The sequence below is a fragment of the Notamacropus eugenii genome, chromosome 1 (genome assembly GCF_028372415.1).
Source record: "Notamacropus eugenii isolate mMacEug1 chromosome 1, mMacEug1.pri_v2, whole genome shotgun sequence".
NCBI lineage: Eukaryota > Metazoa > Chordata > Mammalia > Diprotodontia > Macropodidae > Notamacropus > Notamacropus eugenii.
In genome coordinates this window covers 249,409,857-249,436,197 of record NC_092872.1, presented here as the reverse complement: position 1 = coordinate 249,436,197, position 26,341 = coordinate 249,409,857, and the positions used below count along the sequence as shown (strand labels likewise).

The window sequence follows — 26,341 nt, the reverse complement described above, 5'->3', positions numbered from 1 at the left end:
ATATGTGGCAAAGATGCTAGGACTATTGGAAATTTTTGAGCTAGAAGACCCCAGGCTACCCAAGTGTAGTCTTATAGATGAGGAAAGTGGGGCCCTAAAACAGTGATTTGCCCAAGGTCACAAGACTGTATCAGATGGCAGATCGTGGATTCATACTAGGGTTTCTTACTTCAAATCCACTGTTTTTTCCACTGTAAAGTGCTGCTAGAGAGATAAAATCAATATCAATCTCTTGGCAGCTACTTTCTCCTGCTTCAGTGTGTCAAAACCTCCTTGTTTCAAAAGCCCATCATCTCATTCGACCTCTTTTTTAGCTACTGACTTTTTCTTCCCTTCTTTGTTTCTAATGTTCAGAAACATGTTCCCTACTCATGTTCCCATTGATTCTCCTGTTCTCACTTCATCCTTCATTCCTTTTTTAAAAACTCAAAATTTTCTGTATCAGATAAGAAAGAGCTATTAGAACTGGCTAGGAGAGGAATTAAAGTACTTATTCTGGCTGTTAGGGCACTGTCTGTCAGTGCTTCAGTCTTGGGTTCAGGTGAGACTAAGTAAGCTACTCTCTAACTCTGCATGCCCTCAGTGACATGTAACGGTCTCTCTTCTGTTTGTGATTCTATTTCCCTAAGTCCCCTTCTTCATCTACTTCCTCTCATCTCTCCATCTCCCACAACATGCCACAAAGTCTCTCTTAGAAATTCTAATACAATCAACCTAACTTTGCCCTCGTGGATTTATATATGTGGAAACAAACCCATCTGCACTAGGCCTAAATTCTAAGATCCATTACACTCTAAAGGAGAGCTATCATTAAGGGAAGCATAAATTTTTTTGTTATGATTATTACAAATTAGAGGTATTCCTTCACTCACTCATTTGTTCAACTTATACTTACTCAAGGCCAGCAACAGCTGAGCAGAAAAGAGGTGCCACAACCAGGGAGAGGAGCAGTACCTTTTTCCTCTAGCTGTCCCCCATCCTCTGGTCCAGCTAGGAAGAATACCTCCCCCAGAGGCACTCTGCCCCCTTGCCTCTTTCCCAGCCTGGGCTCCAATGCTCATAAGATGTGAATGAGATGGAGGTTAGCTGCTCCATTTCTTCTGGTAAGATGGGAGAAGACCAGGCCTTCCCATGTGCCTGGCTATTTCCTAGAACTATCATATTCATTACTTAAATAACCTAAGAACCTGTAGGCCTTCCCATCTCCCTCAATGCTATACTACACCCTTACACTTCTAGGTCTCACCATCTGCCTGAAGCCAAAAGTTCTTTTATGTGTTGTCTCTCCCAATTAGAGTGTGAACTCTTTGAGAACTGGAACCTTTGCTTTTTTGTACTTGTATACCCAGTGCTCAGCACAATGTTTGGCACACAGTAAGCACTCAAGAAATTTGCTTTCTAAAAATTAATTAATTAGTCCACATCAAAAGAAGTCAATGTGAGAACAAGTTAGAACTCTGGAGTTTTAAAAGCAGAGAAAGACAGAAGAATTAGTTCAGAGTTGGAAGAATTTTTTTTTCAACTCAAACCTGAAAGTCCTGAAGATTTTTATTATTTTTCTGATTTTAGGCATATAATCAATCAGTCGGCTAGCAGGATTCCACAAGTACACATCATCTGGGACTATTACATATTATAAGCTCCTGACAGGTGGAAATGGAATTCCTCCTTTACAGTTCGCCTGGTATCACACACAGCATGTGTACCTGTCAATATTTAGTGAGTGCTTAAGAAATTAGAAAGCATGATTACATATTCCTGGTTCCAGTATAGTCAGGAATAATATATAAATACTATAAACTCTCTCCTAGATACACTGAGAGCATACAAACCCTTTTACCTACCTTAGGAGTTTGGTGGAAAGCTGGCTAAATGAGCTCATGTCTTTAATACTTCTAGCCCTTATCTTTTTTCTCACATAAGAATCATTTCCAAAATCCAACGGACCAAAAAAGAGAACACTACTGTTATTGGTACCCTATCTTACCCATGCACTGGGCAGGCCAGGAAGACTGGTCACCTTCTCCATAGGGGTCCTGTGGCTTGGTGCTTAAGGCGCTGGTGTGAAGAGCAGAGTCTGAATTGGTCCTAAGAGAAGGGGATGGGGGGTGGGGGGAGATTGATTATGAATCTCAGGATCAAAACCCTTAGGTAACATGGCCTTACTATCTCCTTTATAGAAATAAGAAGCATTCCCAGTAAGCATGAAAAACCAGAAGCAAGCAAATGAGGGTTTCATTTCCTTCTATAGATTTTCTTTGTACTTTACAGGCAGCTCCACCTCTCTATGGTTGATCTGGAAAAAGATCTACTGCCCTAAAACACAACCCTCCTTCTATGAGATTCCCTAACTATTTTAAAAAAGTTCTCCAATTCTGTAATATAAGCTTTGAGAGGTCTGCTTCAAAGGTTCGAAAGCCAAGATAACCCTGCCTCCTTCACTGAGGAAGAACTCAGAAAGATGTCTGGATACTTCACAAATCTCTGTCTGCTCCCTAGGACTAGTCAACGTAAGGCCTAGTGCTATGACTCCTTCCTGGTCTTCTCTAGCCCATAAAGCACTGAAAATTCTGTTCCTGGCACTAGACTCTTCCCATTTGAGATTACTTATTCCCATTCAGGACATCAGTAGCCCATTTCCAACATTCTTGAGGACAATCCTTGCCATATCTGTCATGTGTTGCTTTGACCTCCAAAACACTGCAAGGCCTGAACTTCATTCTAAATTCATCTCTCCAGGCCAGTCTAGACTACAGGTTCGTACTGACTTGGCACCATCAAGCTCTGCTTTTGTCTTTGTCTGGGCCATGTTTCATGCTGAGACCCACTAGTGCAAATCTGACATCCTTTGCCCAATCAGTCAAGTAAGTGAACAGTAATATTCATGAGAGAAGTAAAACTTTAACAGGAGTAAAAGAATGTCCCAGCACTTAAATCATACAAAGAGAGTCCATCTGAGTTAGCTTCTCCTGTTGCTGTCATTTTTCTGTAAGAAAGATTTAGTGGGAAAGAAATACTTCACCTGTTAAGTGCAGATGTCAGCCTAAATCCAGGCTGTTTCTCTTCCTTCCAAGGAGGCTGCTGCCTTTGAAAATCAAAAGAAGCAAAAAGTGAAGAGATGCTCCATCACATGAGAGACTGTATAAGGTGGGAAGCACCCTGGAGACCTGGGTTCTATTCCCTGAAACCCTAGATGAATCCCTCTAGAACCCTCAAAGAACTTCTGATCCTCAATTCCCCCATCTGTAAAATAAAGGACTTCCAGTGGATCTATATGGTAAATTGGTACATTAAAATAAAGGTACTAAGCATCTTCTTTCTTTTGAAGGAATTCTCCAAATACATTTGTATTTGGAGCTTTCTTATTTGTTTAATGACCAACTGACCACAGACCAAAAACGAGGAGTGGATCTTAACACAAAGGCATTAACTACCACTTTTGTGCCCTAATTGTACAAAAACAATTCTTGGCTATTTGAATGCAAAAGGTCCCATTCAAGGGATCAAGTAATGGAGGCTAGTAGACCCGTAATGGTAATGGCTCTCCAATTGACAGTTCAGCTGGAAAGCATGAGGCATCCTCACTTGATATAAACTTAGCTGTACAAAGAAATGTTAACTCCTGAGACCTGAATTGTCTCCTTTTCTATCTGTCCCCCTAGCACCTACTACACTGTGGTATTGTTTGTTGAGTGACTGAAATAGACTCAGAAAGCCCTAGGCTGACCTTGCTGGGGCCTCGCATCATTACACTTGGGCTTCCTGGGGAAGAAGACTTTAACTTTTCCTCTTTCAGCAACAAAGTTACAAAATAACTTGCACGTCATAAAATTGAATTTTAAGCCTGTGGTTCCATATATCTTTATACCAAAAGGATTTACAACCCTATGACTGCCCAAGAAAAATTCAATAAACTTTGCAGCTGTCTGAAATTGTTCTTCTGGAGTTCCCAAAGATGATGAAGTCACAGGTCTAGACACACCCTGTTCAACACTGTTCCCTCCAAAACAGTTTTGCAACAACAAAAATTTCTAGACTTTTTCCACTAGAAATATGTATCATTCCAAAAGGACAATATGGGTGCAAATACTCTATGTCACCCCTGCTTAAATAATGCATCTTGCTTACCTTGTCCAACTTTCATCCCCAGGCTGGGCAGGGTAACTGGCTCCATAAGAACTGCTATCAAAGTGGAACTGTGAGTGAAGGAAATGCAGGGGAAAACCCCCACCTGCGACAGCAAGAGCACAATGTAGGGGCTGGGGTTACTCAGGAGTCAGGTGCAAAGAGATCTGCCACCTCTCTGCCATCCCCCTCTAGGCCTTCCTGCACCCTGCTGGCCTTTTAGAAGTCCGGGACCTCTCTTTACATGCCCCCAACCCTAGTTTTCCTGTAGCTTCTTGAATTTCTTACTGTACTTTGACACAAACAAAAATAAAATACCAAACAAAAAAGTCTTTCAGTTGAGGTACAGGGCAAAGCCCTTCATCTTATGCAGATGATGACAGGACTGACATCATTGGCGGGGGGGTGGTTGTAAATTTGATTCTATGACATCTTCTCTCAGTTCAAAAGTCATATATACATGCCATGTTTTAAAGAAATTTAATATGTGCAAAAAAATTGGGGGAGGAGGGTGGAAAGAGGGAAATTAACAATAATTTTTTATATAACTGAAGATAGCCCAAAATGTTGCATAACCAGGCAAGGAACCACTGTTGCATGGCTTTAATAAGTAAAAATATACTAACAAAATTTCTTATCAAAGCAGAGGTCACCAAATTTGGTAAAAGCTTCTCTTCCTATTCATTCTCAATCCTAACTTTGTGTATGGGTTTGTGTGTACAGAGATTTTTTTTTCTAAATCAAATTACTAGCCACAAAAAACCAAACAAAATAAAAACTGAGATCACTGTCCTTAAGTTAGAAAGCCTGGATTCCAATCTTTCCTCTGATGTTTATTACCTGTGTGACTTAGGAAAAGGCATTTAACCTTTCAAGGTCTCATATTCCTCAACTGGAAAATGAGAGCATCTATGAGGTCACTTTCAACCCTAGACCAATGATCCTATGATAAAGCCATCAACTCTAAACTATTAACAACTTATTTTTAAAAGTATATATTAACTTGAATATAATAGTAACAAAAACACCCCATTTACTTTGTCACCTGATGGTTTCTTTCTCTTAAATTTTTAAAAAATTTTGTTGCTATTTTTTATACAGTTATATTTTAGTGTGTATATCCTTGGTCTGATTCTGCTTTCTTCACTGTGAGTCACTTCATGGGAGCCCTTCCATATTTTTTTTGATATTTTTAATATTTATTTCTTACAGAGCAATAAAGCTCTACCATTTACTATATAGTTCTGGGGTGGGTTCTGAACTCAAGTTCTGCAATGCCAAATGTAATGTTCTCTCCACTTTACGGTATATGTGTTGTTTACAGTTATTTGTTATCATAAATAAAGCTACCATGGATATCTATAACACTTCTCCCATTCTTTCCTTCTTACTGTTCTGGATAATACATGTTGTTCCTACACTGGTACCTTAAGTGTCATGGCAAGCCTTGCTTCTCAACGCTTAAGTTGGTGGAGCACAAGTTCTAACGAGTCCTACTTATCAAGGGTCTGATACTAAAAACTAATACTTATTTAAGGTTTAAGGTTAGCAAAACACTTCACAAATATTATCTCATTTTACCTTCATGACAAAGCTAGGTGATAGGTGCTTTTATTTTCCCCCATTTTATAGATGGAGGTAACTGAAAACAGAGGTCTATGTTCAGGGTCACATACCCAGTGTGACAGGTCAGATTTGAACTCATGTTTTTCTGATTTAAGGTCTAGTGCTCTATTCAATGCACCTTCTGGCTACCTCCTATCTTATACAGAGTAAGGGATCTATAAATGTGTTTATTTTTTACTAATCCAAATAAAAAAGGCCTAAGATAATCTCTGGATAGCTAGGGAATGGAAGACTTCTGTTCTCCAAATAGTATTCTGTGCTCTAGTTTTATTTCTAGAAGGAAGCCAAGATTATTATCAAGTAACTCAAGTAAACATGAGCTTTACAAACTGAGGTGTCCTACTAAATTGATACTATTTTTCCACAAATATCTTTCAAATGTGAGGCACACTTCAGATGCCTTTAAAAAACTGCTGTGTCTTTTCTAATGATAGATGTTACTATTAAAAGATTTACAATTAGATTCCAGAGTAAAGAGTTATGCAATAAACATAAAGAGGAGCAAATTCAGAAGCAAGCAGCAATGCTGTGGCTTAGATACCTCTCAGAGCACAGCAGTAGAAGCCTCCAGTCCAGTCTGAAGCTGCAAAGGAATTATCAGGGTAGAAATACCAGATCAAGAGATCTGGCTGATACTCGTAGAACTCAAACCAGCAGTGAGCAGCAAATATGACTCTGTACTAGCTCAGTCCCCTTTGAGACTTGTAGAATCCAGCAACAGGATCAGTCCAGAGTTTCCCTCCAGAAGTACACAGTACCTGACCCTAACATCAAGCTGGAAGTCAGGAAAGAAACTGGGAAGAATGAGCAAACAAAAAAGAACCCCATCACACAGGTGACAGGGACATTCAAGACACAAACACAGAAGAACAAAATGACTCCAAAACAACCACAAGCAAAGCCTCAAAGAAAAGTACAGCACAGGCAAAAACTCACCCAGAGATGAAGAGTGAGGAAAAATGAAGTTAAAATTATTTGGTAAACATATGGAAAACAAATGAGAGTTACGGAAAAACAAATGAGAGTTACGGAAGAAGGAATCAGAAATGGAATTAACTGGTGGGTACAAGGTACAACTCTTTGAAAATTAGGATGGGTCAAACAGAAGCCAGTGATTCCATAAGGCAACAATGTATGTTAAAAATAAAGTCAAAGTATTGAAAAAAAAAGATAGAAAATATAAGGTACTCGTAACAAAAACAAATGATGTGGAAACAGACCAAAGGAAAAAATGCAAGAATCACTGGACTAAAAGTCATAACCAAAAAAGGTGCCTAGACATCATATTTCAAGAAATCATAAAAGTAAACTGCCTACACCTCTTAGAAGCTGAGGAAAAAGTGGAAATAAAGGTTTCATTAATCACTTCCTGAAACTTTCAAATGAAAATTCCCAGGGATATTAGAGCCCCAAATTCAAAGTTTTGATGTTAAAAAAAAAATACTACAAGTAGCCAGAAAGAATTCAAGTACTGAGGAATCACAGTCAGAAACACAAAATTTAATATCGACCACATAAAGGAAGGGAGAGTGCGGAATGTAATGTTCCAAAAGTCAAAGGATATATAGGCTTACAGCCAAGAATATCTTACCAGGCAAAACTGACCATAATCCTACAAGGGGAAAAAACTGATCTTTAACGAAATTGGGGAATTCCAAACATTCCTCATGAAAAGTTCAAAGCTGCGTAGAAATTGTGAAATTTAAACATAGGTAAAGAGAAGCATAAAAAGGCAAATTCAAATGAAGAATTATAAGGGACTAAACAAGGACAAACTGTTTACATTTTAATTTGGGGAAATGTGTGTCACTATTCACTTCTATCATCATCAGGGGCCACAGGAGTCTAAGAAGACAGAAGATCTGGAAGTGGTTCTGTTATGTCTTGATCTTAAAAGACTAGAAAAGGAGGGAAACAAGAATACACTTGGGAAAAGAGAAAGGAAAATTAGGGGAAATGTTCTCACATAATCTGTCTGTGCAAATAGAAATCTATACAAATGAGAGAGATGGGGGGGCAGCTGACACTTGAACCTCACTCTCATCCATCACGATTAAAGGAGAGAAAAATGCACACACACAGTTGGGAAGAAAAATACATTTCATTCAATAAGAAAATAGGAGGAAAGAGGAGAAAGAGGAAAAGAGAAATTAGAAGACAGATTAAGGGAGGAATTGGTCCTAAGAAAAACAAACCCTAAGCAGACATTATTAAAATATTTATAGCTCTTTTTCAGGTGGCAAAGAGTTGGAATCTGGGGGTGGGGAGGGTGTTATTAATTGGAGTATGGCTGAACAAGTTATGGTATATAAAAGTGATGGAATACTATTGTGCTCTAACAAATTACAAAGGAGGTAGTTTCAGAAAAACCTAGAAAGACTCATATAGAGTAAAGTGAACTGAACCAGGAGAACAATTCAACAAGGACCAGATTTAGCTTAGCCCGGTGCCTGCCATACTTGGGTGCTTAATGATATTAACTACTGAAAGACAAACAACTCTGAAAGGCTTAGGAACTCCAATCAGTGTAATGACTAACCACAATTCCAGAAGACTAATAAAGAAACATGCTACCCACATTCTGAAAGAGAACTGAAGGACTCAGTGTAGAATGATACTTGTGCATGTATGTGTGGAAATCTGTTTTTGCTCAACTACACACATTTTTAACTGGTTTTATTTTTCTTTCATTCTCTATGGGGTGGATGAGGAATCAGAAAAGGCAGATTTTTTGCTGATTAAAAAAATGCAATTAAAAAGTTTTTTTTTAAAGGAAACAATTTCTGAAATATTAATGATTAGGTTTGCTGTGAATGAAGTACAAACGAGTGAGAATACTATAAAAAGAGAAGGTAAGGGAAAAAAATGACAAGGAAATAAAGAAGGGAATTGAAAAAACAAACTTTACAATGCATTTAGACTGCACCCCTACAGGATATACTGCTGGTCTTAACAAACTGTTTTCATTCATTTGCTCTCTCCATGTCATGTCTCCAGTGAAATTCATTTCTTTCTGATTTGTTAGGTCTAATTATATCTCAACACTTAGACCACTATATTAGTGATAAAAATTAGACACCCAACTATGAAGACTACTTTTACATTTATAGAGTGCTTTTTCATACATTGTTTTAGATCCTTATAACAATACTATAAGCTAGATAGTACAAGTACCATTACACAAACAAGGGCATTCAGGCTCAAAGAAATTTGCCCAATGATAACTAATATTTTTCTTATTTTAATTTTAAAGAAGCATAGCATCATCCTGATGTGTTTATAAGAAAACTAATACATAAGTTAAAAATGGGCCTGTTCTGGACTTAATCTGTCAATTTAGGGTCAGTCTACCTAAGCTTGGAAAGGCTCATCAGCAGGTTGGCCACAAGGCAATAAACTCTTTGGCCAGGGCAGCTCCTAAACACCAATCTACTATGTGGTAAAGGTTTTACAAGGTGCTTCTGTGAAGTAAGACCCTATACTGATGAAATCATAGGTTCTTTTAGTATTGAATTTGAAAGAATAATTTAAATTCAAACCATGACTGTGACACGTGAGGAGGGAAGGATGTTATCTCTAAGCCAGACTTATCAAATATGTGGATCCCACTGTGGCCCACAAAACTCCTGAGTACAACCCAAGTCAGATTAAAACATATAAGGAAAATTTAACAAAATAAAACAAAAATAATAAATCATAGATATTACATTTTAAAACTAAGTCAGTATGTGGCCCACAGGAATATGGATTAGTGGCTCTAATTTCTATTTGACTTTAACATCACTGCTCAAGCTATCTGCTCTCCTCTCATCTGATCTCACAGAAGTCACATTATCTTATTTATTAGCTGGGTCTTTATAAATTCATCTCTACATATTTTATTATGCCAGTACATAAATGTTACCAGGCTACAATGCAATTCAGTCCTATGTAATAGAAAGAGAATCTCAGAAAGATTTGTTTTCCTTTTGACTGAAAATTTTCTGAAACTGCTCAGTTTGAGTAACTTAAGTTTTTATTTTGGTTCTTTTTGGTTGCCACATTTGGATTTGTTTTACAGGCCAATTTTCTACTTCCTCATGTGATTTATTATGCTGAAAGCCCTAGTTCTGTCTTAAGGAAGGATTCCCTATTATTCCCAAAAGGACTATGTGGCCTTAGTGGACACTTGTTCTCATGCAAGGTTTTCATAAATAGTGACATTGACAAGGACAAGCTTGAGTTCTTAGACAGCAGGTGGAAAAGCATTTCCTCTAAACTTTTTAAACTGAAAGACTTTCCCAATTGCTTTCATGCCTCTTTCTTTATTAAACCAAAAAAAAAAAAAAACAACCAAAACCAACTCCACAAAAAACCTTTTAGGTTAAATAATGTTACCCTTTACTTAAAATGCTCAGCCCTCATGTTGATAGGGTCTGGATTTTTTTCCTTTGGTTTAAAAAATATATGTGTATTGGTGTCCCATTTAGCAGGTGATAACTTTTAAGCTATTTTTTTGTTAATAATACAAGTGGGCTGAGTTTTCTCAGCAACTATATCTGAAGTAAGACCTGGCCTTACAGGCTCAGAAACTGCTTCTGATTAGGTCCTCTTCATCATGTCTCCTCATCTTTTACATAATGTGAGTAAGACGTCCTCCCATACAAATGTATTAAAACTCTGTACAGTAAGTGATGCTCTCAATAGGGATGAATAGGAAGAATTCTCATAGTAATAACAGGGTACTTCTTAAACCAGGATTTAACATGCAAATGTATCTTTATGTTATTTTATAGCTTAGCTATGAGTTAATGCTATTTCATAGAAATCAATTTCCTTATTCCTGATTTTGCCCATTTAAGTGCAAAAACTTTTAAAACCCTTTTTAACCATTCTTCTAGTCTAGGTAGAAAAAGCAGGAAGCAGAAGCCATAAATTCTATTTATTATTTAGACCTGCTAGTAACTAGCTTTTACTGCAAATCACTTCACCCATCTGGACCTATTTCCTCAGCACTAAAAAAGAGGGTTGATGCTACCCAACTCCTGAGAAAGTGCCAGACTTGATGTAGAAATGAGACATATTTTTGGACATAGTTTAGGCTAGGTAAAGATTTGTTTTGATTGACTACACATTGTTTTACAAGAGTTTTGGGTTTTGTTTCTTTTTTAACTGAGGGGAGGTGAGAGGGACAAAAAATAAATTTTTGTTCAGTGAAAAAATTAAATAAAGCAATATTAGGGGGTTTGACTAGACCTGTAAAGGTTGCTTTCAGCTCTAAAATGCTATTATTCCACAAAATCTTGCTACTAAAATGCAAACTATACCAAGATGTATGATGTATCAAATAAAAACCAAATAGAAAATGAATGTAAAATACGTAAGACCAAAAGGCATCCCCGGATAGATAAGTGGTTTCAAAGAACTGCAAGCTATCAAGAGCTAATAAAATATCTAACTACCTTAATTTCATATTACTAACAACAGAAATGTAAATTAAGCAACTCTGAAGTTTTATGTCATATCCTTCATAATGACAATAGTAAACGACAGGAACAGTCAGTAAGCATTTAAGCAGCACCTACTATGTGCCAAGTACTATGCTAAAGCATTAGGCATACAAAGTAAGGCAACAGACAGCCCATGCTCTCATGGAGCTTCCAGTTTAAATGAGGAGACATCAAACCAAGTATTTACAAACAAGAAATATACAGGATAAACCGGAAATAATCAACAGAGGGAAGACATTAGCATTAAGAGGGATCAGAAAAGGCTTCTCATAGAAGGTAGTATTTAGTGAGGAGAAAGCTAAAAGTAAGGAAGGAAGTCAGGTAAGCCATGAGGTGGAGAAAAAGAACAGCAGTAGCTATGGAATGGCAGGCCCACTAATGCACATTCTGGACATTTAAACTGGTTCAAATGTTCTGCAAAACAATTTTTAATTGTGTGAAAAAAGTTACTCAACAATTCATTCCTAAAGACCTTGTCACTGAATTTGACTTAAAAAAAAAATAAAGTCAGATCCCAGACATACCAATATATTCATAACAATGCTTTCTAGGGTAGCAAAAAAACTGAACACAGAATGGGTTCTCATTGACTAAGGAAGGTTAAATAACTTGTAGTATAGGACAGTAAAGAAATGATGAATGCGAGGAATTCAGGGAATTCCAAGACTTAATGAATGACACAAAACAAAGAAAGAGAAGAACATCATCAATGACTATAAGAATGTTTTTAAAAATAATGAAGCAGATGAACTCAAATTAAATACAAGTAATGACCAATACTGGATCCCTAAGAATGAGGTACAGCACATCTCCTTCTTCATGGTAAAATGTTGGTGGGATAGGGATGTAGAATGTTCTACATGCCTTCTGATACTTGAGTCTACTGGTTTTGCTAATCTTTTTTTTCTCTGCTACTACAGAGGACTTGTATGGATGGTGATAGTGGGAAATGACTGATGTAAAAAAAAGATAAAATTTTTTTTGGAAAAAGAAAATAAAGCAAATTAAACATGTAAAATGCTTATAATGAAGATGGTAGAATAAGACAAGAAATACTGGACTCTCCCAAACTCTCCCCAGACAAGTAAAACATCCCCTCAAAGTGAACTTTGAGTGGCACTGTGTCTGGAAGCAGCCTCAGCTTCTGAACCTTTCACTTCACAGATAGTGTGTGAGTCAGACAGCTGAGGAGGGGAAGACTGAAGGATCCTCCACTGCTGCTGGATGTCAGGTCCAGGTGTGCTGACCAGACGTAGACCCAGGCTACAGCTGTGGATGAAGAGGAGTGAGTACATGCCCAGTCATTCAGTAGCAGAGGAGTGGGGACCCTGCTGACTGTGAGCACTTGCAGGGGAGTGAAACCCCTACTTTCAGTTCCAGGGCAGAGGAGTGAGTTGAAGTTTGCAGCCACAGGAGGGACCAAAAGGAACAATAACATCTGGGGTGACAGTGTGGCTGGAGACCCTGGTCATGGCTAAGGGAGGGGTCCCAAAGAGAGCTGAGAAAACAACAAAACCTAAAGCCTGAGGAATCATCCCCCATACTTTGGGACTAAAATGTGACTATAATAATATGCTGCTAAAAAATGAATGAATGAAGGAATGAACGAATGAGTAAGTAAGCAAAGGAGAAAGAACCTGACCATAGATAGCTACTGTGGAGATAGAGAAGCTCTGGATTCATACTCAGAAGATAGTAATGTTAAAAAAGCCACTCCTACATCAAAGAAAAATGTCAAATGGTCATTAGCCCAAAAAGAGTTCTCAGAAGAGCTTAAAAAGGATTTTAAAAATCAATTCAGAAAGGCTGAGGAAAAATTAGGGAAAAAAATAAGAGCAATACATGAAAATCAAGAAAATTATAAAAAGAAAGTCAGCCAGTTGGAAACAGACATCCAAAAAGTCCAGGATGAAAATAACTTCTTAAAAACTACCATTGGCCAAAAGAAAGCTAATAACATTATAACATAGCAAGAAATAATAAAAACCAAAACAATGAAAAAATAGAAAAGAATGCAAAGCATATGATTAGAAAAACAAATGATCTGAAGAACAGATTGAGGAGAGACAACATAAGAATTGCTGGACTACCTGAAAGTTATGATAAAAAAAAAATCTAGATACAAAAAATTATTAAAGAAAATTGCCCTAAAGTTCTAGAACAAGAGGGTGAAATAGAAATAGAAAAAACCCACCAATCACCACTTGAAACAGACCCCAATATAAAAATTCACAGGAACATTATAACCAAGTTTCAAAGCTCCTAGGTTAAGAAGAAAATGCTACAAGCAACAAGAAAAAACAATTTTGATATTGTGGAGCTACAGTCAGGATAACACAAGATCTAGAAGCTTCTACATTAAAAGACCAAAGGGCTTGGAACATTATGTTTTGAAGAACAAAGGAGTTGGGTTTGAAACCATGAAAAGCTTACCCAGCAAAGCTGAGTATAACCCTCAATAGAAAAAAAAAATGGACATTTAATGAATTGAAAAGCTTTCACGTATTTTTGACAAAAAGACCAGAACTCAAAGGAAAATTAAACACATAAGATCCAGGTGAAATATACTGTAAACATTAAAGACCAACTATAAGGGACTCAATAAGGTCGAACTGTTTATTTTTTATATGGAAAAATGTTATCTGTACTTTTAATGTTATCATTACTTGACTAGTTTGAAAGAACATAAAAAGACAGAAGACTTGGGGTTGAATTGAGTATGATGGGATGATTCTAAAAAAATAAAACTGGCTAGGGAAAAGTAAAATGGAGTAATTATCTCACACAAACAAGGCATGAATAAAGAACTGTTACAGTAGAAGCAGGTGGGAGTGGAGGGTTGGTAGTGTTGGAACCTCATTGAAACTGGGTTAAAGAGGGAATAACATATACATCTTTAAAAGGGAATAAAAGTTTCCTAAATTTATAAAGAAACAGGTTGAGAGGATAAGGAAGGGATTTTTAGAAGGGGGTATATATCAAGAAGCAGGAGGGTGGGGAGAGAGATTAAGGGATGAGAAGTCAGCAGATTAAGGAATAAGAGAATAAGGGGAAAGGATAAAGGAAGGATTCTTAAAAAGAGTGTGGATTAGGGAGGTAGAGGTTATAAGTAAATTAGCCATGTGAGGAAGGATAGGGTAAAAAGAGAAGGTAAGGGTAATAGTGAGGAAAAATAGGATGAAGAGAAATACGCAGCTAATAATTATAACTTTGAATGTGAATGGGATGAATTGACCCATAAGACAAAAACAACAGAATGGGTTAAGAATCTGAATCTGATAATATGTTGTTTACAAGACATTTAAAAATGAGAGATAAACACAGAGTTAAAATAAAAGGCTGGAGAATTTACTATGCTTCAGTAGATATAAAAAAGCAAGGGTTAGCAATCATGATTTCAGACAAAATTAAGGCAAAAATAGATTTAATTAAAAGAGATAAACAAGGAAACTACATTATGATAAAAGGTACCATAGACAATGAACCAATATGAATATTAAACCTATATGCACCAAATGTTATATATCATCTAAAATTTTAAAGGAAAAGTAAATGAATTACAGGTGGAAATAGATAGTAAAACTATAATAGTGGAGGCTGAGAAAAGGTGTATTCCTTTCTATTCCCATTTAATTTTCTCCAGATGTCTACGTAATCTAAGAATCCATTCACCTCCTTGACTTCTTTCTTATTTATGTTTTGGTTAGGTTTGTCTAATTCTGGGAGGGGAAGGTGAAAGTCCCCCACTATTATATTTAGATATTGTATTTCCTCTTCTGTTAATCTAGGCAGGTTCTATTTTTGTAGCTATTCTTCCATTCTACTTAAATTGTTAAATTTAATGGCATATAACCTTGGCAAAATAACTTCTTATGATTGTTTTGATTTCATTTTCATTAATAGCATATTCACCTTTTTCATTTTTAATGCTAGTGATTTGCTTTTCTTCTCTTTTTAAAATCTTACATCTATCAAATTGGTTAAAATGATAGAAGAGAAAAGCAACAAATCTTGAAGGTGGTGTGGAAAAAGTGGGACACTAATTCACTCTTGGTGTCAATCTTTGGAATTATACCCAAAGAGTTAGAAAACCATGCATAACCTTTGACCTAGCAATAATATCATTAGGTCTGTTTCCCAAGCTGATTAGGGAAAAAGGGAAAAGCCATGAGTGGCAGCACAGCACAGTGGAAAATGTTAACTTTAAATGAGAAAGTTAGATTAGATTAAGGTCCCTTAGAGCCCTAAAGCAATGTTTTTATGGGTAAATGTGAATTAGGAGAAGTAGGAAGTAGAAAAAGTTCCTGTCATCCACTATTTCAGCTCAGCTTAGTCTAATTCAGAGGGGTCTGACAAGTAGATAGAGATGAATGAAGTCTTAGAAGAGGCCCTATAAGTAAATCCCTTTATAATCTCATCTCCTGCACTACGATAAGAAACAGTTATGTAATACCCGTGTTCTGTATTGCCTACACATTCAATCTATCCTAAAAACACTGGAGGTACTCATTAAATATTCGCTGAATAAGTTTAAACTCTTGTTCCTGCTTCAGAAGTCAATGGTGTGTGGGTGAGCACTTAAGCTGTCTTTATATACTAAAAGCATGTTAAGTGAAAGAAATGTATAAATTTATATGTTTCAATCAGCTGACTTAATAGTTCTAACCTAATTCATAACAAATAAAACACTTGCCCTGGTAATCTCCAAGAGAAACAATGAAAGCTCTTTGAAGAAAAAAATCCCAATTATCTAAATGACCTGAAATTTAAAGGTGTTTTCATGGAGGAATTAATAACAAAGTCTTGCTGACAGAGCTATGAAGTGGTCTAACCATTCTGGAAAGTAATTTGTAATTATGCCAAACAAAGTGGTTAAAATGACGCAGAGAATCCACTGCTAAGCACATATCCCAAGGAAGTCACAGACAAAAAGGAAGACTCCATATACACCAATATATATATATATATATATAAAACAAAGTAGATTCCCGTTGACTATGAAATGACTGAACCAACTGTGGTATATCAATGTAAGAGGATATTATCGTATTGGAAGAAATGATGAATATGATAACTATAGAGAAGTATGGAAAGACTTACATGAACTGATGCAAAGGGAATAAGCAGAACCTAGAGAATATATATGATGTCTACAACAATGTATATGAAAATTACAATCACTACAAAATAAAGAAAATGAATGTTGCAAAACCACAAAGCACAAACTTGGCCCTAAAAAAGAGATATGAGATGATATGTCTCCCCTTCCTTTGTAGAAGTGGCTCTCTGGATGTGTAACACTGCACAGAATGTCAGTCTTGGTTGTATTGATTGGTCTTGTTGGGTTTTTCTGTTTTCTTCTTTAAAAGAAATTATTTTAAGGGATGGATTTCAGGGAAGGGAAAGAGTAAAGATATAGGGAAAATCTTCTAGACGATGTAAAAACAAAATCTTCTAGATGATGTAAAAACAAAAATAGATAAAAATCTATTAAAATTGTTCTTTAATCATTTAAACTTTGGCAATGTGTCTAGACACCATCTATTTCAATTGTCTCAGATAATCTACAAATAATGAGGACTGAGAACTAAAAGTGAATGCTAGGTAAGGTGTCCAGAAATTTCTAAGTTAATTCTCATCAACTGAGAACAAAAAAAGGATATTTGTCTTCCTGGTTTATCTCCAGATCTTCGGTGCAAGGGATGAAAGCGATTCCGGGAGACTCTTTCTACAAGCCCATGATGTCGTGTTCCCCGAATGTTATCAGCCTGGTGAAATGATGACTGCAGAGAGAAGGAAAGAAAAGTTAATTCTCTAACTATAAGGCAGTGTTGCTAATTACTCCTCCCCCCATTTCCCAACTCTGTCCAAAAAGAAATGCAAGATGTTACTCACCTCCTGCAGACAGGTGATAGATTCAAGGTGCAGACTGAGACATGTATTTTTTTGGTCATGGCCAATCCAGGGATTTCTTTTGTTTGACTACGAATATTTGTATATAAGCATTTTTTTTTTAAGGGCAGGTAGGTTGTACAGTATAGATAGAGTGCTGGGCCTAGAGTCAGGAAGACTCATCTTTGTGAACTTAAATCTGGTCCCACACACTTACTAGCAGGGTGACCATGGGCAAATCACTTAACCTTATTTGGCCCCAGTTTCATCATCTACAAAATAGGCTGGAGAAAGAAATGAGAAATCACTCTAGTATCTCTGCCAAGAAAACCCCAATGGGGTCACAAAGAGTCAGACAACTGAAAAATGACTGAACAACAACACATTTTCTTTTCATTTCTTCTTCAACGGCAGGGGAAGTTTTTCATCTACTGAAAATAAATTAACTTTTAAAAACAAAAGTGATATAATGATTGCAGAAATTTATGTTGGCAATATTTTACTTTACTAAGTAAATTTATGAATCAGCACAGTGCAGTGAAAGTATCACTGGATTGGATTCAGAGCACCTAAGTTCTAATCCTAGCTCTGCCACTTAGGGAAGTCACTTAAACACAAGTCACTTAACCCTTCTGGACCTTAGCATCCTATCTGTAAAATTAAGGGGCTCAACTAGATGGAAGACACCTTCCAACTCTACATGTAGAGTATGATCCTGTAATTCTATGAAATCCCAAAAGGAAGTACAGGCTGAAAATATAAGTAATTTCAAGATTTTAGAAGAATTTGTAAATGATAAAATTTTGAAACTATTAAGAATCTGTGAATGATAAAATTTTAAAATTATTTATTGTGGGATACCAGAGATATTTAAATTCTACCTTGACTTCTGGAGACACCCTCAAATGATTTCCAAGAAAGAAATTAAAAAGTCTGAATTTGAAGTCCCTTACCATTGAACAAATAACAAGGATGTTTTAAAAGAAATTAATAACTGAATAGGTCTAAATAAATAGAGTCTGAAGATCTCACTTGGCCACTAATGATAAACAAATGACTTTTTTTTAGCAAGAAACAATAGATTAATGGCACAGTTTGGCAAGAGAATGGAATAATAAACCATTCTATCTAGTATATGACCTACGAGAGTCCAAAGGACAATTTTTCTTGGAATTGATCTTCAGGAGAAAGATTCTTTCTTTAAGTTGATTTTCAAGAGAAAAAATTATTATTTCTTGGACTTGATTTTTAGGTAGATAAGAAAGGGTCTTTGAGAGGCCTATTTTTCTAATATCAATACTCTTTTGGAATTTTTGCATGGCTGTTAGTCATGGAATGTTACAGTTTCCCAAGAATCAATATGAAAATCACTGAACTGAAACTTCTCTCTACAAAGAGAATAGGGATCTCTTAATTCTCCTTCTCAGAGAGTCCATTTGGGTAAGGTTTATTGCATTTTGTTCTAAGCTGTTCTCTTCGATTCTTTCCTTCAGAGCTCTTATTTCTTCTTTTTTTTAAATCTCTTGCTTCATCCATATCTGGCCACTGGACCCTGATGATTCTGGAGGAGAAAGTGAGGCTGGTGATTTTGCATAGCCCTACCTCACTTAAATTCAATTCACTTTCACATCACGGCATCACCTCCCTGAGGTCAAGGTCCTCTTCCAGAATGAAGGGCAAACAGCAGCAGCAAGGTATTCATGTAGTCCTTATGGAAAATCTATTTTGTCCTTTAAGTCTCTGCTTGAAAGTTTTCACAGAGTACTCCTTTCTTTCTACACTTAAGACCATCAAGACATAACAGAACCACTCCCAGGCCTTGTGAAACAGGATTCTCTCTATGGATCTTGAGAAAAATAGGGTTCAAAAAAGACAGGTGTATCATCCTCCCACGTGAATGTAAATAATGTCACTCGTGTTTACTTTTCTATGTTCCTTTTCATTCCTGTGTTTCAACTTCAAATTTTCTCTGCAGCTCTGGTCTTTTTGTCAGGAATGCTTGGAAGTCCTCTGCTTCATTAAAGGCCCCTTTCCCCCACCACAGCATTATACTTTGTTTTCCAGGTAAGTTCTTTTTGTTCATAATCCCATATTCCTTGCCTTCTGGAATAGCATATTCCAAGTACTCTGCTCTTTTATAGTGGTGTCTGTGAAAATGTGTATGACCCAGGCTGTGGCTCCATAGTGAATTCTTTCTTTCTGGCTGCTTGTGTTATCTTTTTCTTTGATCTGAAAGTTCTGGGTTTTGGCTATGATGTTCCTGGGAGTTTTCATTTTGAGATTTCTTGCAGAAGGTAACTGATTTTTTTATTTGCATTTTGCCCTCTGATCCTAAAGGATCTCAGCAATTTTCTAAGATTTCTTGAAATAGAATGTCCAAGACCCTTTTCTTTGGTCATGGTGTTTTCAGATAATACAACGATTCTTAAGAGTTTTTTTCTTCACTTCGTTTTCCTGGCAAATTGTTTTACTTTTTTTTAGCCTTTTGATTTTGTTTTAATATTTTTTGTTGCTTTATGAAGTCACTAACTTCTATCTGGTCCATTCTAATTTTCACAGGGTTTATTGTTTTGGGCAAGGTTTTGTACTTCTTATGCCAAGCTAATAATTCCCTTTCTAATTCTTTCTTCCATTTCTATAAAAACATTTAACTCTTTTTAAAAAAAACTCTTCATCTCTTTCAAAAATGTTAGCTGTTTTTCCCTGAGAATTTGCTTGTAAATGTTTTAGAGTCATTTTCTTCTGTATCTGTGTCTTGAGTGTGCCAGCCACAACAAGCTATTATGGTGGGCTTCTTTTTGTTTGCTCATTCTTTTAGCCTACTTTTTGACTTCCGACTTGTTATTAGGGTTGAGTTCTGCTGCACTTCTGTAGGAAGGTCTGGGCCAGCCCCATTGCTGCTTTCTTGGGTATTGAATGTTGAATTATTCCAGGATCTTGGAGGCAGACTAGGGACCTGTAAGCTTTCAGTTATCCCACCTGATTTTCGGTCAATGTAAGAGTAGAATGCTGCTGGACTCTCAGTCCCTACCAACCAGCTAGAAAGGTCAACTGATTTTTTTCAGTTGTTGTTCAATCATTTTTCAATTACGTCCAACTCTTAGTGACTTTGTTTGGGGTTTTCTTGACAAAGATATTGGAATGGTTTGCCATTTCCTTCTCCAGCTTTTTACAGATAAGGAACTGAGACAAACAGGATTAAGTGACTTGGCTAGTAAGTATCTGAGGCCAGATTTAAACTCAGGATGATAAGACTTCCTGACTTCAGGTCTAGCACTCTATTCACGAGAAGCAGAATCATAGGTTTCTGTTTGGTCTGAGATTCCTGCTTTGGTTATTCCTCTGCAGGCTTGGAGGCCCTGCGCCAAGTCTAGGGCAAAGCCAAAAAGTTGCTGCTTCTTTCTGAACTGCCTTCTCTCTCAGTACACCACCCAGAGCCTCCTCATACAGGAAGGCCCAGATCTGGGCAGGTCCCTTTCTCACTCCACCTTGATCAGTGACTCCAATCAGTAGGCAATAAAACTGCCAATTTCTACCTGTCTTCATCACAGAGCCCTAGTATGGGTCTGGTGGAGACCTGATATAGTTCTGGAACTTTGTCTTGCCCTGCTGCATAGCTTCTTCCTGAGCACTACAATGCTCCATTCCCAGTTGTGCTCTTTCCTCACCCAGTTCCCAGTGTCCCAGGATCTACCTGTCTATCTCCCTATGCTGAACTAGGATGGACAAAGGACTCATTGTGACTTTTTCGGGATTTCCCCATCAGGATTCAGACTGGTACATTTTCCAGACTTGTTTGGAGGAGTTTGTGGATAGGGGTTCCCCACTTCATTTCTTCCACAATCTACTTTCAAGCACTTCTAGTGAAAAAGCCAGAACTGAGTTGTAACTTTAAGACATAAATATAAGAGACCAGAGAAATCTGGAAAGGTAAATTTAAGTAATGGAAAAGACTGTATGATGATAGAGTGCTAATATTCCATAGGAGGAAAATAAACAAGTGTCCCTTCAGAATTCAATTGAGTTCAATGGTTATTGGGGTAGTTGTAAAAGAAAACTAGAAGTCCTGGGGGAATATTACTGGAGGAAGGAAATAGAACTTCTGATTTCTCATATTTGGGGTGAGTGAGAATATACAAACATGGAGGAGGCAGTGGTCATCAGAACAACCTCACTCTTACATAAACCAGACAAAGGTTAAACACACATTTTTAAAAACATTTTAATGTAGAAATACATCAAACTCGAAAGGCAAAAAAAAAAGGAGAGTTAGGAAAGTAAAGATTAAGAGGGAGAACAATATCTGGGAAGGATTAGTCAGTCACAAGCAAAACAAACTTTCAGATCTTGGAGGAGGGATTTAAAAGGGGAGGAGAAAAACAAAACAAAACTAGAATCTAAGAAGGTGCTTTAGACTGATTCTTGGACAATGATTTCCTTCTTGGACACTTCAGCCTAGAAATGGCTGAAAATATGGTATTATGTTAATGTAATGTAATATTATTGCATTGTCCTCCATTCCTAGAATGCTCTCCCTCTTCAAATGACCTCCCTCCTTCCTTTAAGCCTCAACTAAAATTCCACCTTCTATATGAAGCCTCCCTCAACCTCACTTAATTCTAGTACCTTCCCTCTGTTAATTATTTCCTATTTATCCTGTATATAACCTTGCTTTGTCTGCATGTTGTCTCTCTCATTAGACTGTAAGCACCTTGAAGTCAGGAACTATGATCTTTTGCCTCTTTTTTTGTATGCCCAATATCTAGGACAATGCCTAGCACAGAGTATCCTCTTAATAAATATTTATTAATTGAAGGAAATGACAAAAAAGATAATTTCAGGGAATCCCAGATAATACTAACATATACAAAGTGAATTGTATAGGACCAAAAGAATGAATTATGTAAGTATGAGAATACCCTATGTAAAGAAAAACAATTGTGAAAGACCTAAGAATTTTGATCAAAGCAATGACCAACCATGTCTCCAGTGAACCTGTAATTAATCATGTTACTTCCTGACAGAGAAGTGACAGACACAAGGTGCGGAAAGAGACATTATTCATATTTTTACACCTAGTCATTGTGTGGATTTGTTTTGTTTGACTATGTTTAGTTTGTTCCAAGAATTTTTCCCCTATACTTTCTCTCAATTAGTAGGCAAGGTGTCAGAGAGGTAGAGGAGTCTGGATAGCAACAGTAAGACAAAAAAAAGGCATTTGAAACATTTTTTTAAATGCACAGAAGAGAACTGAAGGAAGTTCAGAAGGAAGTGCAAATAAGGACAGTTTTGAAAGAAACACAGAATTTATAACATAACTTTTTAAAAAACAATGTAAAACTGATATTGAGTTCCATATAGAATACTCGTTGTGTTCTGTTATATATGTGGAAATGCTCTCTTTTGTGTTAAGTTCACATAAAAAAATTTTCAAAAAAAAATTAAAGCAAGAGGAGATAAATTAGAGTAGTTAGGGGATAGAGAGTGAAAAGATTTGATTGACCAACTAAGAATCTTGAATTGTATTACTTTTTGATGAAAACTATACACATCTTACATTTGTATAGCATAGCACTGTACTGAAATAGATTGGGGAAAGGATAAGGGAGACCCCCTGTAATAACAGTCTAGGTTGGAGATACTAATGGCCTAGGGAATGAAAAAGAAAATTAAAGATGCAAAAAATTAGCAGACAGAATTTAGTTATTAATAGAATGTGGAGGGAGAAGAAGAGATAAGGATGATTTCAGAGTTTTGAGCGTGGAAGAATACCACCAACATACACAAGGAAATTAGGAGGAAGGGTTGCTTTTTTAGTTTAGTTTTGATTCAGAGGTATTGAATTTGAGGCAATGATGGGCATTCATAAGAATATTCAAAGAAGAGTTGGAGAAATGGGACTAAAATTTAGCAGAAAGGTCAGGAATGTAGACTGAAGAGTCATGGAATCTCAGAGTTGGAATGGAACTTAGAAGTCATCTAATGCAACCTAAATCTGAACAGGCAGCAATGAATTGCTAAGTGGGCAGCAATGAAAACAAAAAGCACTACGGCTGAAGATTGTATCTAATAAACTTATGACTGTCATTTCCTTCTGATCAATCAACTACTTTGGTTGGTGATGTTATAGTTTTTAAAAACCATAAACTTGTCAGCATCACTCTCCCCCATTTCTAAGCCCCTCAGTACATGCCCATTCTTACTTCCCTTCTTTGGTTCCTGTTTTTCACGAAGAGTATCATAGTACAAAGAACTTTTAAGTGCTGGCTTAAACACTTACCAGCTATGGGCTCAAGGGTGAATCCTTAACCTCTTTGTACCTCCATTTATAAAATGAAAATAAACCTACTTGAATTAAGTTTGTCAAAGGGCAGTTATTAAAAAAAAAAGGAAACCTTAAAATGCTATAAAAATGTGAGTCATTACTTTCATATGAACCCTTGATCCTCTCACCTCTGATCTCCTTTGGGACGCTGCTCTAACAATCATCTTTTCTCTAACTCATCTCCACCCCTCCTCCCTGTCTCAAAATAGTTCAGGTCTCCCTAATCCTGAAAAAACCTTTCTTTACTACTGTACCCAACTCCCAGATACTGTTCTTCCTTTTTTCTCAATAATTTCATTATTAAACTTCTTGAAAAGTCTTCAATACCAGATGCCTCCCCTTCTTCATTACTCATTCTCTCCTCAACTTCACTCCTTTCAATCTTGGCAGGCCTTCACCACTACAATGAAATTGTTCTCACACAAGTCATTAATAAACTGCTAAAAACTCCTCCCTAAAGTCTCGAATGGCCCCTAATTGCTAGATCCAACAGCCTTTTCCAGTCTTTATTGCACCTGATCTCTCTGCTGACACTTACTGACCAGGCTCACTGCTAAACACTCTTTCCTTCCCTGGCTTCAAAGATATCACACACTCATGGTTCTCCTCCACGGACTCCTCTTTTGGTCTCTTTATGCGGGGAACTGTTCCCCCAAGGTTCTCTCCTTGGTCCTCTTCTCTACAGTAATTTCCTTAACAATTTCAAGTACTTTCATGGCTTCCACCACTACCACCACTACAGAGATAACTCAAATCTGTATCTCTAGTTCTGACTTTTGTTCTGAATTTGCATCTTTATCTCTAACTGCCTGTAAAACACTTCCACTTTGATAGGGCAGCTAGGTAGTACAGTGGATAGAGTAGCATTGGGCCTGGAGTCAGGAAGATATTAATTCAAATCTAGCCTCAAATACTTAATAGCTATTTGACCCTGGGTGAAGCACTTAACCTGCATGTGTCAGTTTCTTCATCTGAAAAATGGGAATAATAGCATCTACCTCCCAGGGTTGTTATGAGAATCAAATGAGATAATTCCTGGTATAAAGTAAGTGTTGTATAAATTTTAGCTGCTATCATTATAATGAAGATGATGATGATGTCCCAGCAGCATCTCCAATTTAACATGTTAAGAGTCAAGCTTGCCACCTTGCCACTATTTCTGTCCACGACACTATCATTTACTCAGTACCCTACATCAGTAACCCTATAGTTGTCTTTTATCTCTTGCCTCATTTTCTGAATTCAATTGTTTATCAAGTCCCTAATGATTTTCCTTTTGCAATTTCTCTCACATCTGTTCATTCCCTTTTACTCCTACTGTCAGAAAAAAAAAGCCTAGAAATGCATTATGATCAGCAATTATAAGTGCTTCCTAAGAAATTTTCCGAACTGTCCAAGTATACAACAGTGTTTTGGGGACTTAAGGTTAAGTTTTCACAGAAGAGTCAGATAGGTTAGAAACCTTTATGATGTCATATTTTAATTCACACAAAGGTAAGCTTGAAGCCTAACCTAAGATACTCAAGAGAAGAAGCAAGGATGCTCACAGAGCTCACCAGAATATTGGTTGCAATGGTCTTCAGAGAAAGGAGGACGTGATAGTACAAGAAGCCACTTAACTCCTCATCTCCTTCACATGGGGGCCATGGTTTTCCTTTGCTCAGGAACATCTAACGGATTCCCATCTCTAATGCGATGAGTAGGAAAACACTAAGAAATAGCAGGCAAGTACCAGCCTGGGCAAGCACAGGGCTTGAAAGTCTCCAGAAAAAAGTACAAAAAGGAGGAGGCAAGTCTGGAGCAGAAGCAGTCTGCCAGAAATGCTTAAGAAAGGGATGGCAAAAAAAAAAAAAAAGAAAAAAAAGAAAAAAAAAGAAAAAGGGATGGCAACTTTCACATTTCAACTCTTAGTCCACTGAGACAGCAGGTAGCTCAGGGTATAGGGCATTGGACCTCCAAATTCAGCCTCAGATATCCATTAGCTGTATGACTCTGGGCAAGTCACTTAACCTATCAGCCTCAGTTACCTCATCTGTAAAATGGGGATAATAACCCCATTCCTCCCCCCCCCCAGGGTTGTTATAAGGATCAAAGGAGATCATGTTTGTAAACTTATATTCTATTAAGGAGATTACACATATAAGGTCACTGAGGAGGGGGGAGTGGAAATACTATCAGCTGGAGAGGGGCAATCAGGAAAGGTTTCATATAGAAGGGAACACTGATGGGAGCTTTAAAAGAACTGAGGGATTCAAATAAGTAGAAGTGAATAGAGAGTGCAATGGCAAATGTAATATCACATGTGAAGAACAATAAGACAACCAGTATTGGCAGGCTCTTTGAGGGTGTGCATGGTAGTGATGTCTGATAAGCCTGGAAAGGCAGGAAGGAGGGAAGAAGCTTTCCCTTCTGCCAAATGGCAGACCTTTAAACACATAAAGACATCCATCAATGGTCTACAATCCACTCCCAAGGCTTCTTTTCTACAGGCCAAACACATTCAGTTCCTTCAATAGATCCCCATGTGACATGTGGCCCTTACCATGCTAGCTGCCCTTTTCTGGAGGCTCTTAATCCACAGTCTTTCTAAAAGATGATACCCAGAACTAAAAACAATACTTTAGGGACTAACCCAGTTAAAGTAATATAGGATTGGTAAGTACCTCTTTATTTCTGCTATGAATCCCCCCAAAGCAGTTCAAGATCACAATAACTACTGCATTACTATATCATAACTCTGCTTAAATTAAATAGACCTTTTCCCACACAAATTACTCTCTAATCATGACTGCTCTATTTTATACTTATGATACTGACTTATTCTCACAAAATGTCATCTTATCAGATTGAGCCCAATGTCTACCCTGTTCGAATCTTTTTGGAC

The 26,341-nt window shown here is 37.0% G+C and overlaps 1 protein-coding gene across 1 annotated transcript in view; it reads right to left on the bottom strand.

Moving 5' to 3' along the window:
• CRTC3 (CREB regulated transcription coactivator 3) overlaps nt 1-26,341 on the bottom strand; it is an 82,868-nt gene that overhangs the window by 30,398 nt on the left and 26,129 nt on the right. The window contains exons 3-6 of the mRNA XM_072628493.1: nt 16,904-17,023; nt 4,129-4,190; nt 3,023-3,085; nt 1,988-2,088 (exon numbers count right to left, since the gene is read on the bottom strand). Coding sequence (XP_072484594.1) covers nt 1,988-2,088; nt 3,023-3,085; nt 4,129-4,190; nt 16,904-17,023 — 346 coding nt within the window. The remainder of the gene's footprint in view (nt 1-1,987; nt 2,089-3,022; nt 3,086-4,128; nt 4,191-16,903; nt 17,024-26,341) is intronic.